The 10,800-nt window shown below is 66.4% G+C and overlaps 5 protein-coding genes across 5 annotated transcripts in view; 3 read left to right on the top strand and 2 right to left on the bottom strand.

The window, feature by feature from the left end:
• Positions 1–580, bottom strand: part of EMIHUDRAFT_415062 (succinate dehydrogenase iron-sulfur subunit, subunit B) — a 1,561-nt gene extending 981 nt beyond the window's left edge. The window contains exon 1 of the mRNA XM_005787717.1: positions 117–580. Within this exon, the coding sequence (XP_005787774.1) occupies positions 117–510 (394 nt within the window). The 5' untranslated portion in view covers positions 511–580. The remainder of the gene's footprint in view (positions 1–116) is intronic.
• Positions 581–1,571: 991 nt separating this feature from the next.
• On the top strand, positions 1,572–2,900 carry EMIHUDRAFT_98381 (hypothetical protein; the record flags this gene model as incomplete). The annotated part of the gene is made up of 3 exons (XM_005787716.1): positions 1,572–1,871; positions 1,966–2,292; positions 2,325–2,900. The coding sequence occupies 3 exons, from the start codon at positions 1,572–1,574 to the stop codon at positions 2,898–2,900; spliced, it is 1,203 nt and encodes a 400-aa protein (XP_005787773.1).
• Positions 2,901–4,321: 1,421 nt separating this feature from the next.
• Positions 4,322–7,149, top strand: EMIHUDRAFT_462411 (hypothetical protein; the record flags this gene model as incomplete). Its single annotated transcript, XM_005787715.1, has 4 exons — positions 4,322–4,492; positions 5,848–5,937; positions 6,127–6,479; positions 6,564–7,149. 4 exons carry the CDS (start codon positions 4,322–4,324, stop codon positions 6,703–6,705), a joined length of 756 nt encoding a protein of 251 aa, XP_005787772.1. The 3' UTR covers positions 6,706–7,149.
• Positions 7,150–8,311: 1,162 nt separating this feature from the next.
• On the bottom strand, positions 8,312–9,311 carry EMIHUDRAFT_201370 (hypothetical protein; the record flags this gene model as incomplete). Its single annotated transcript, XM_005787714.1, has 3 exons — positions 8,312–8,587; positions 8,756–8,884; positions 9,297–9,311. The coding sequence occupies 3 exons, from the start codon at positions 9,309–9,311 to the stop codon at positions 8,312–8,314; spliced, it is 420 nt and encodes a 139-aa protein (XP_005787771.1).
• A 486-nt stretch (positions 9,312–9,797) lies between these two features.
• EMIHUDRAFT_63173 (hexapeptide repeat-containing transferas-like protein) lies at positions 9,798–10,409 on the top strand (the record flags this gene model as incomplete). Its single annotated transcript, XM_005787713.1, has 1 exon — positions 9,798–10,409. One exon carries the CDS (start codon positions 9,798–9,800, stop codon positions 10,407–10,409), a length of 612 nt encoding a protein of 203 aa, XP_005787770.1.
• Between the last annotated feature and the right edge of the window lie 391 nt (positions 10,410–10,800).

Raw genomic sequence — 10,800 nt, 5'->3', positions numbered from 1 at the left:
GCCTGTAGGTAGGGTTCGTCCTGATTTGTTAAGGATTCATGCGTATTAGGATCATAGGTATGCGAAATCTTCCTCGAAACTGGGGGGGAGGGGGGGCAGCGCCCCGGCGGGCGCACCCAGGTCCTTAAGGACGTACATGTGCGGCAGCGGGTAGATGGCCGTGGAGGGGTTGGTGTCAATCTTGCAGAGGCAGGCGAGCGTGTTGCTGCCGTTGATGTTCATCGCGCACGAGCCGCAGATGCCCTCGCGGCAGGAGCGACGGAACGTCAGCGTCGGGTCCAGCTCATTCTTGATCTTGATGAGCGCGTCGAGCACCATCGGGCCGCACTCGTTCATATTGATCGAGTACTCCTGCATGTGCGGCTTTGAGTTTGGTTCGTCGGGGTTCCAGCGGTAGATGGAGAAGCTCTTCATCTTTGGCGCGGTGGCGAGCGCCCTCCTCGAGCCAGACAGCGTCGCAGCAGCGGTCTGCGGCCGCCGCAGCAGCGATCTGCCTGCAGCGTTCATCATCTCACCGATGGGCCTGCACCGTCTCGCGGACGGCAGAGTGATGGCGATCGGTGTGGGTCGCCGAAGGAAGTTTCTTTATTTTTATTTCTTTTGTAATGTCATAGGCGCGACAGCCTCCCGAGTCGTACCGCTCCGAGGTGGGTGATGAGGCCACCGTCGTTGCAGCCGCTCTTTTTTCTTTTGGCAAAGATCAGAATTGTAAAAAGAAAGAAAACAGACAGCGAAGGGAGGGATGGGAGGACGGCACGCCGCCACCACACAGGGATTTTAAGGATAGAATTATAACAAACCTCTGTCACTGTTGTTTTCTTAAGTTTGTAGATGTCCGCCTACTCCGTCCGCTCGCGACGTGTGGGGAGGAGCTGCGCCCGCTGAAGAGTCAGCTTGCGCGATTTGCGTCCATTCGAGAGCAGGTGCCTAGCGCCTAGGCCCTAGCGGGGAAATGCCGACAGCGTCGGTGGTCACGCACGACCATGCCGAGCTGGGAGATGACCGAGCAGCTGTGATGCTGGTCAGTGATCGGCCTACCGCGCGCCGGGCCTCGCGGCAGCCCGTGGCGGTTCGTGCGCGCTGCGCTGCCGCATTCGCTCGCCAGCGAACTGACCAGCAGCACCGACCGCACCACGCTCGGGAGCTACGTGAAAAACATCAGTGCCATACTCGATCAGCGCAAAAAGGCCTCGCTCGAGCGGCAGCCCGTGCCACCTCGTAGCCACTTTGAGCGCAGCTTGCAGAGCGATGATTGCAATCCCGCCGATCGCGTGGCTCTTGCTCAGGTTGCCAAGTTGATCGTGAGCAGCACTGAGCCGATCCGTTTGCATTGTAGATCCCTGGGCGAGGGTGGTGGCGTCCCCGTCGGGAGGGGCTGTCTGGTTATGTGTGTAATAGAAGGTGTGCGGAGAGTGCGGGACCAACCAACCAACATCTGGAGGCCTGAAGTGCGCAGAGTGGGGGACCACCCAACCAACCCAGGGCCCGGAGTGCGAGAATAGGGTTTGCAGCTTGGTAAAACGTGCCGGCAGACAGAGTTTTCTTCATTCGAGCTCTGCCCGCATCACACCATGATCGTCCTCGCTGTTGCCGCCGCCTCATCCGCGGCCTTCACGCCGGCGCTGCCGCTCTCTCGCGCACCACCCGTGCTCCTCCGCTCCCCGCCTCCCTTGCTCGCTACATCGCCAGCCGCATCCGACGGCCGGCCGACGCCACTGCAGCGGCTCAAGACGGCCACTTCCTCCGTCGCCGGCTTCCTCGATCGCCGCTACTTTCTGGTGGGCGTGGTCACGGCCGTGGCGCTGGCGGCCGCTTACCCACCGCTCGGTCGCCGCGGCGGCCCGCTGCGCCCTGAGCGGACCGTGGCGTGGGTGCGCACTGCCGCACCTCCCCATCACCTTCCGGCGCCACACTCGCGACGGCACAGATGCTGACCGTCGCGGCTCCCTCTCTCTCGCACGGCAGGGCGCGACGTGCGGCATCTTTCTGCTCTCGGGGCTCAACCTGCCGACGAGCGAGCTCGCACGCGCGGCCGTCTCGGTGCGGCTGCACGCGCTCATCCAGGGCTTCAACCTGCTGCTCATCCCGCTCACCACCGTGCTCTCGTGCAACGCGCTGCTCGCGGCCGGACTGCTCCAGCCGGCGCTGCGCGACGGCATGGTCGTGATGGGCCTGCTGCCCACCACCATCAACATGTGCGTCGCCCTCTCGCGCTCGTCCGGCGGCGACGAGGCCGTCGCCATCTTCAACGCGGTGCTGCCGGCAGCGGTGCTCGGCGTGGCGCTCCGGCTGGTGAGGTTGAGCCAGCACCGATGAGTCAACAGGTGCTCGGCAACCTGCTCGGCGTGCTGCTCACGCCGTACCTCCTCCTCAAGCTCGTGGGCTCCGCCGGCGCGCTCTCTGCGGCCGACACGCTGCAGAAGCTCGCGACGCGCGTGCTGCTGCCGCTGCTCGTCGGGCAGCTGCTCCGCCCTCCGCTGCAGGGGGCGGGCGTGCTCGCGGGGAGGAGGAAGCTGCTCTCCCGCAGCTCCGAGTCGCTCCTCCTGCTCATCGTCTACTCGACCTTTTGCGACACCTTCTTGCGCGGCTTTGGCGTGCCGCCCGCCACGCTCGCCGGCCTGCTCGCCTTTGTCGCCGGGCTGCACGCCTCGCACCTCTGGCTCGCGTGGCAGCTCGGCGGCCTCGCGGGCCTGCGCGCCAAGCAGCGGATCACGCTCACGCTCACGGCGACGCAGAAGACGCTCGCCCTCGGCATGCCGCTCCTCGGCGTCGTCTTCGCCGGCCGCCCCGACCTCGGCCTGCTGTGCACGCCGCTGCTGCTGCAGCACCCGCTGCAGCTCCTCGTCGGATCGCTCCTCTCGCCGCGCCTCAAGCGGATCGCCGCCGAGGAGGCCCCTTGAGGGAGCCGCGCGAGCTCAAGAGAGACGCCGCGACGGGGAGCCCGCCCGTGCGGGGCTGCGGGCTCGGTGCGTCGGTATAAGGGTATATTATCGCGGCAACTCTCTGCCTGTATGCTCTATGTCTTTCTCTTTCATGCATGAAAAATAAAACTGTTCAGTTTTCAAAGGCAAAAACGCCAGCCTACGCCCCCTCCCCTCACACTGACACTTCTCCCTTTTTCCACGCTTGAGAAGCGGCTTTTGTTCATGCGCAGCACACATGGGTGCAATCACATCTCCACATGTTCATGACGGATCATGATCCTCGCCGTCTCGTCACGGCTCTCACGCCGCCTGAAAGGTGTTTCTTCTTTTCGAGAGAGCACGCCAACACGGTGTCGGTGATGCGTGGATGGCGATCGAGAGGATGAGTGCGGGTGGGCAAGCCCTAAAACGGCGGGAGGGGTAGGGGTGCCGCTGTAGGGGTGTGGAGGGGTCGGGAGGGCGGGAGTGTGGACCGTGACCTAAAGCCCTCCACCGATAGAGGTGTCAGGCGGCAGGGCCCAGGAGGGGTGGGGGCTTGGAGGGCTGGCCAAAAGCGAGGCGTAGGAGGGGTCCAGTGGGCTAGAGAGGGCTGGAGGGGTCGGAGGGGGCTAGAGGGGCCGGAGGGGCTGTGCGGATGGAGGGGTCTGGAGGGGTCTGGAGGGCTCGGGGGGCTTGGAGGGCTCGGAGGGTGTCGTCCGGCAAGAGGGTCCCTAGCGCGAGGGGTGGGGCTCGGGAGGGGTGGAGAGCTCGGAGGGCTCGGAGGGCTCGGAGGGCAGAGAGGCACGAGGGTGGCGCTGGAGGGCTCGGGAGGGCTCGGGAGGGCTCATGAGGGATGGAGTGCCCGGAGGGCTCGGAGGGGCGAGCCACCGAGCCGGGCTCGGGGGGCTCGGAGGGCTCGGAGGGGTCGGAGGGGTCGGAGGGGTCGGAGGGCTCGGGGGGCCTGGAGGGCTCGCGGAGGGGTGTGGAGGGGGTCGGAGGGGTCGGAGGGGTCGGAGGGGTCGGAGGGGTCGGAGGGGTCGGAGGGGTCGGAGGGGTGTGGAGGGGTGTGGAGGGCTCGGAGGGCTCGGTTAAAGATACCTGCAGGCATACGGAAGTGGTGCAATACACATCATGAGGCGTTTCCGTGGTGTCTGTGCGCGGACGGCCCGGGGTGCGGGCAGCCTGCGGCGCGATTTTAACCTGCCCCGACGGAGTCTCTCGATACGGCGCGCGGCGGCGCCGCACCCAGCAAGCTGGGGCCGCTCCTTACGGACTCGTCGCTGCGCTCCTCAAGGCAAACACGAAGCGCGTTTGGTATTCGAAATACCTGGGGTTTCCGCTAAAACGGAAGCGCCACAGCCTCCAGACACACACTCATATGGAGCTCCTCGCTCGCCCGCCTGGCGGCGGCAGCGGCCATGGCGACGCTGACGGCGGCGGCACTCGTGGCGGTGACACTCGTGGCCGCGGCGGCGCCTGGGCAGCAGAGAGAGCTGTCGCTGCAGTGCTGGCGGCAGCTGGCGGCGGCGGCTGGGGGCGGCGGCTGGCGGCGACATTGCTGGCGGCAGCCATGCGGGGGCGGCGCTGCTGTGGCGGCGAGGCGGCGGCGTTGCAGCGCCCTGCCGCAGCAGGCCCGCCCGGACTGGCAGTCTGCCGGCGCGGCCGGCGCATTCGAATGCGCCCGCCGCGCCGGCAGACTGTTGGATGGCCACAGTCGCGAACGTGGGTGAAGTCGTGCGGCGCAGAGACCAGCTCATTCGCCGTCGCCGGTCCCTCGATCACGGGCGCCGTCGCCGGTTGACCCGCGTCCATGGGCGGCAGCAGGCCTGCAGCCCTCCAGCCCTCTAAACCCCTCCGACCCCTCTAGCCCTCTCGTGGCGGGCACTCTCGGAAGCTCCGCGCCATTCTTTTTTTGCGACCCCTCCCGGAGGCCCTTCCGACCCCTCTCGAGCCCTCCCGCCACGAAGATCCTCCCTTTGTCCGACCGTCCCTCCGAGCCCACCCGGCGCCCGAGCCCTCTTGCCTATCACCCGAGCTCGGGGGGGCGGCGAGCCCTCCTGGACCCCACCACCCCTCCCGCCTCGCCCAGCCCTCCTGACCCCTCTCCCCGGTGGACCGCTCCACCCTCCCAGCGCGCTAGCCCTATGGGACCCTGTGGAGCCCTCCCGACGCCGATCCGACGGGGACCCCTCCAGCCCTGTGGGCTGGCGAGCCCTCCGGTCGGAGGGGTGGAAGTGGGAGGGCTCGAGGACGGACCCCTCTCGCTCCGGGAGGGTGGAGGGGTGGAGGGTGGAGGGGTGGAGGGGTGGTTGAGCCCTCTAGCTCTATCGATATAGCCCTACCCCTCCCGCCGTTTTAGGGCTTGCCCACCCGCTATGGAGAGGATGTGCTTCGCACCGCACACACGGGTCTCACTCTCAGGCGGCCCAGTGTGAGCAGTGTGCAGAGTGCAGTGGAGGGGTATATAGTGCGTCTGACCACTCCGGATCCTGCTGAACAAGCTCCTCTTGTACCTCGATCGGCCACACCGCCACCACCGCCGACGTCTCCCAGGGAGACCGGGAGACGATGGAGAGGGGGTGGGACGACACTGGTCACTGCTTCAGCGGCGTGCACGCGTGCAACTCGATCCTGTACCGTGTTTGTTATGACCCCCCCCCCCCCCCCTTCTCCACGACACGTCCAAGACACGTCCAAGAGTGACCCGCCCCCGCGGCAGGCCGGCGCCTCCAAGCTCATCCAGTACGCGCACTGGGCGCGCGTCGGCTACACAAACACGGCGTGCCTCGCCCGCCCGCGGCAGGGAGGGCGAGAGGGCGGGGCGGCGAGGGGCGGCGAGAGGAGGGGAGGGGCGGCAAGAGGAGGGGAGGGGCCGGCGAGAGGGCCGCACCGCCTCGAGCCAGCCCGAGCCACAGCTCGAGCCCGGCTCGCCCCTTGCCCGCAGGCGCCAAAGGAGGAGGAGAAGCCCCCCGTGTTTGTGCTCCGCCTCGCCGACAACGCCATCGGCTCGCCCGGCGCGCTGGTCGACGAGATGGTCGGCAAGAAGATCAAGGCGAGAGAGAGCCCGAGAGGCGGGCGAGAGGGACACAGCAGGGGTCGGCGAGGTCGCCGGCAACAAGAGCAGCGCAAGACCGCGACGCCGCCCCTCGCCGCCACCAGCCTCACCCCCCCAAAACGCCCTCCCCCCGACTTCCCCTCAACTTCCCCCAACTCCCCCCCCAAGGTGAGCGCCGCGGCCGAGCCGGAGCCAGACACCACCGTCCTGCTGCCCGACTTCGACGACCAGCGCGACCCGCTGCCCGAGCCGCCGCCGAGGATGCGCGGCGGCGGCAGCACCTACCGCCGCCCGCCCGACCGCGGCGGCGACCGCGGCGGCGGCGGCGGCGGCGGCACGTTTGGCGCGGGTGAGTGCTGGGACTTCAAGCAGGGCCGCTGCTTTCGCGCGTCGTGCAAGTTCTCGCACTCCTCGAGCGGGGGGGGCGGCGGCGGCGGTCGGCGGGAGAGGGAGCGGGACGAGGACCGGCGGCGCGACCGCGACTACGACCGCCGGGGCGACCGCGACCGCGAGTCTGACCGGTGCGGCCCTAGCCTCTCCGACGGGGCCCCGGGAGGGCGGACACACTCCTCCTCGCCGAGCCGTCACGCCACCGCGCCACTTAGGCGTGACCGCGACTACGACCGCCGCGACCGCGACCGCGACCGGCGCCGCGAGTCGCCGCCGCGTCGCGGCAGGAGCGAGTCGGAGGGCAAGGGCCGCTCTCGCTACCGCGACGACCGATCGGACCGGTCCGAGGAGGACTGACGGTCCGAGGAGGAGTGAGGGGCGGCGGGGCGTCCTCCCTCGCCCTCCTCCCTCGCCCCTCGCTGGCCGGCCCTCGCTGGCCGCGCAGCCCCGCGTCGCGCGCAGCTCGTCGCGGGCAGGCCTCCCGCTTCGGCCCGTCCTTCCGTTCGCAGGGAGGGGTGGGAGGAGGCGGCCCTGAGGCGGCCAGCGCGAGGCTGATTGGGGAGGGCGCTGGGAGGCTGCCGCGGGCGCGCAGGCGCCGAGGCGCGGGGAGGGGGCCACCGGATCGGGACCAGTACTGCCCTCCCGGCGCACCTTTCCTCGTTGCCGAACTCACTTCTAGAGACACAGCAGTTGGAGCGGGACGTGGGACGACCCCCGCGGCACACCGGCCGCCGTGCGACTGTCGCGTAAGAGATTGTCCTTGAGTGAGGCATGTTTTTCTTTTATCTTTATATGCCATTGCATGCGCGGCACACATGTGACATGATATCTCATGATCTCATGCGATGAAAAAGTTGAGAAACTTGAAAATGTTGGGAATCCTTGCGAACGCGGTTCATGACCCCATGTCCCATATATGTCCATGTCCATGTCCATGTTCATGTCATGTTCATGTTCATGTTCATGTTCATGTTCATGTTCATGTTCATGTTCATGTTCATGTTCATGTTCATGTCATGTCATGTCATGTCATGTGCATGTCCGTACGGGGTGTGGAGGGTGAGTTGACCAGGGGGTTGTGCGCCGGGCCTTCCTGCTCGGCTCCAGCCGGTAGACAAGTCTTGTCATCAACAGAGTAGATGGATCTGACCTCGGGGCCGATGTGACCAAGCGCTGGTAGCGTGGTTTGACCTCACGCCCATGGTCTCACAGTGTGCCGGCAGTCGCCGAGCAGTGTCGCTCACACAAGCCGCAGCACAAGTGACTGAGGGCCAGTGAGGGCGAGCCCATCGCTGTCACAGCTGTGGCAGCCGCACAGTAGGCTGTGTCAACTGTGCAGAGTGTGTGAGCAGCAGAGGAGCTGCTCTCCAGGCTTCTGTCGCAAAGAGCTGCATGCCACCGAAAGCGCTGTCGAGGTTCGCCGAGCGCGGCGAAATCGGGGGACACCGTCACCGACGAGCGCGTTGGAGTATTCACTCCGGACAAAGACCCAAGACCGCTGCACAGCGGATGGTATGGGCCGTGCAGCGGTCATAGCGGCGAGGCGGGACCGTCTGTGGCGAGGTGCGTCCCCCGATTTCCGTGAATCAACCCAGCATCCACACCCTTTATCCTGTGTGAATGGAGAATGCAAGGACCAAGGTGTGTGTCGCATGTGCATGTGTAGTCGTGTGCATGACCATGAGGGGGACATAACATATACATATATCCCAGCATGTTGTCCCGACAAGCGACAACGGACAAGTTTGTCGCCGCTATTTCGTCGAAGTAACCAGATCTAATACTAATTCGACTGAGCACTGACCAGAGACCACTCTCGCACTCGGGGCGGGCACCGACGGCTGGGGCGCTTCGGCTTGGCTATTGCCGGAACCGACGGATGCTCGACACGCCGTGCACACGTACTCTGCTGACTCTCTTACCCTGCACATGCGTACCCAACCGGCACCGGCCACCGAGCATGTTATTGCACCACCAGCTTCCAGTTGTCGAGCAACGCGTCATTGTCGCGCAGGATGGACTCGGCGAGTGCGTCGACGTCGGCACCGCAGAGGATCTTTCGAAAGAGGCGGTCGAGGCCGGTGGGCGCGGGCGGGCTCGCACTGCTCGCCACCGCCCCTGTGGTGACCCCCTTGCCCCCTGGCCGCCACGCCTCGAGCGCAGCCTCCGCCTCCGCCACGGCGGCGCTGACGATTCGGGCCCCGCGGGCTGCAATGAGCCCCGGCGAGGAGGAGCCACCCTCGCCAAGGCAGAGGAGGGGTGGCGACGGGCGGGCAGGCGCTGCGTGGCGCGGCCCTCGCCGACTGGTGGCAAATCGGAGCGGCGATGTTAGCGGAGAGCTTGAGGACGACGGAGTGGGCGGTGTGCTCGGGGGCGGCCTGCCCTCGCGGCTCCACGCGGCCTGCACCGCGGCTCGGCACGCCTCGTCCACGGTCTTCAGGTCGGCCTGCAGGTCGTGGATCCTCGCATGCAGCGAGACAAAATCGAACACCTCATCGGCCGAGGGTGCCGCGGCAACTGCGTCGAGCAACTTGCCCTGCTGCTCGGAGAGCTGCTGCTTTAGGTGACGCCGGAGCCGGCTGAGCTTGCGCGGGTCGGGCGAGGCGGCCCCGGGCGAGGAGGCGGCGCGCGGCGGCGGCGATCGGGGGGGTGTCTGCATTGCGCGCGGCGGCAACGGCGGCAGCAACACCCGTCAAATTGGCTGGCCGTTTGCTAGGCGAAAAGAATCTTACAAAAAGAGATTGTGCGAGATCGCGCGGCGCGGCCCCGAGATGGCGCGAGATCGCCCGAGATCGCGCGGCGCGGCCCGGGGCGGGGTGGATGGGTTGGGAGCGAGGGGGCGGAAGTGACCAGTGCGGTAGAGGGTCAGCTCGAGGCGCGTGAGCCGGACCTGTGAGCCGGACCACCCCCTCTTGTTATCTGCGTTGTTGAGCCAGGACTCAACATACTCGGGCTGTTGCCATCCCAAACTGTCACTCCCCTTTCTCCCGGCCGGGGTGGGGCGCGCGCGGGGGCGGCGGGTGTGCGGCGAGTGTGCGGGATGTCTGTGGGCCCGAGAGCGATATGCCATGTCCGCCTTGCGTTGTTTCATAACACCGAAGGCTAAGCTCAAAGAAAAAAGTTTGCGCTGCAGACGCTCATCATCGCAAACCCTGTCAGCAGTCCTCCTCCAGAATGTACTTAAGAGCTCGATAACTGAGAGAAAAGAGAGCTCTCACGCCGCGCGTAGGGCCCCTAGGGGGGTAGAGAACACAACCCCCTCTCCCTTGTCTGCCAGTAAACTAAAACTGGGTCATGGTTTTTTCTTTTTCTTCGAAAAAAAACACAGTGGTGTGCACATGTCGGCTGTCGCGCAAGTAACGCGGGTACGGCGGGTTTGCCGCCCGCTCGCGCGAGCGCTGTCCTCCCAGTCGGCGCCGGCCGCGCCGGCGCGCCGCAGCGTCAACCCGATGGTGGTCGGCGAGCAGACGGTCCCTCGTGCAGCCGGCCCGCCGGAGGACCTGCCGCGGCTCGAGGCGGCGCTCCGCGAGCTCCGCGCGAGGCATCCTGGCGCCATCATCGACCGGTACCGCGAGAGCCTGCCTTCGGTGGCGGAGAGCGCACTCGTGGCGCCGGGGGCCGCGGTGGTGGGCGACGTCCGCCTCGCCGAGGGCTCCTCAGTCTGGTACGGCTGCGTGCTGCGGGGCGATCTCAACTACATCAGCGTGGGCGCAAACTCGAACGTGCAGGACGGGACGGTGGTGCACCTGGGCGACGAGGACCCGACCGTCATCGGCGAGCACGTCGTCGTCGGCCACCGCGCCGTGCTCCACGGCTGCACCATCGAGGACCACTGCCTGATTGGCATGCAGGCGACCGTGCTCGACGGCGCAGTCATCGGCCGCGGCTCCATCGTCGGCGCTGGCGCGATCGTGAGCGCGGGCACGGTGGTCCCGCCCAACTCGCTCGTGCTGGGCGTGCCCGGCAAGGTGAAGAAGAGCCTGCCGCCCGAAAAGGAGGAGCACCACCGCCTCCTCGCTCAAAAGTACGCGCGGCTCGCTCACAACCACAAGAATGGCTGAGTCGGCGAGACAGAAGCGAGGGCGCTCCTAATGGCAAGGTGCCCCTGCTTGTGTTAGGTGTGTTGTTGGCAGCTTGTGAGTGCAGCTGTTCTCATGTGTGTGTTTTCTGTTCGCGTGGTCGCGTGGGTGAGTGCTCTCGCGCGGTGTCTCGATCGGTACGATCGACTCGCTTCTCTCTTCGACTTCGATCTTCGTGGTTGAAAGGACATTGAAGCCAAAAAAAGTGAAAACTCCAGTTGAAGCTAGATCGACATGTAAGCACTAAGCTAGCACGTGCGCGAGCGAGTCTCCCAGTTTCGCGCTGCGGAGAGAGCAGAGAGGGCGCACAACCAGCGCCATTGGATACACCCTCAGGAGTCACCGTCACGACACACGCACACACAGGTAAACT

This window comes from Emiliania huxleyi (assembly GCF_000372725.1).
Source record: "Emiliania huxleyi CCMP1516 chromosome Unknown EMIHUscaffold_14, whole genome shotgun sequence".
Lineage (NCBI taxonomy): Eukaryota > Haptophyta > Isochrysidales > Noelaerhabdaceae > Emiliania > Emiliania huxleyi.
Note: the sequence above shows the minus strand (reverse complement) of the source record. Positions and strands in the feature narration are given on the sequence as shown.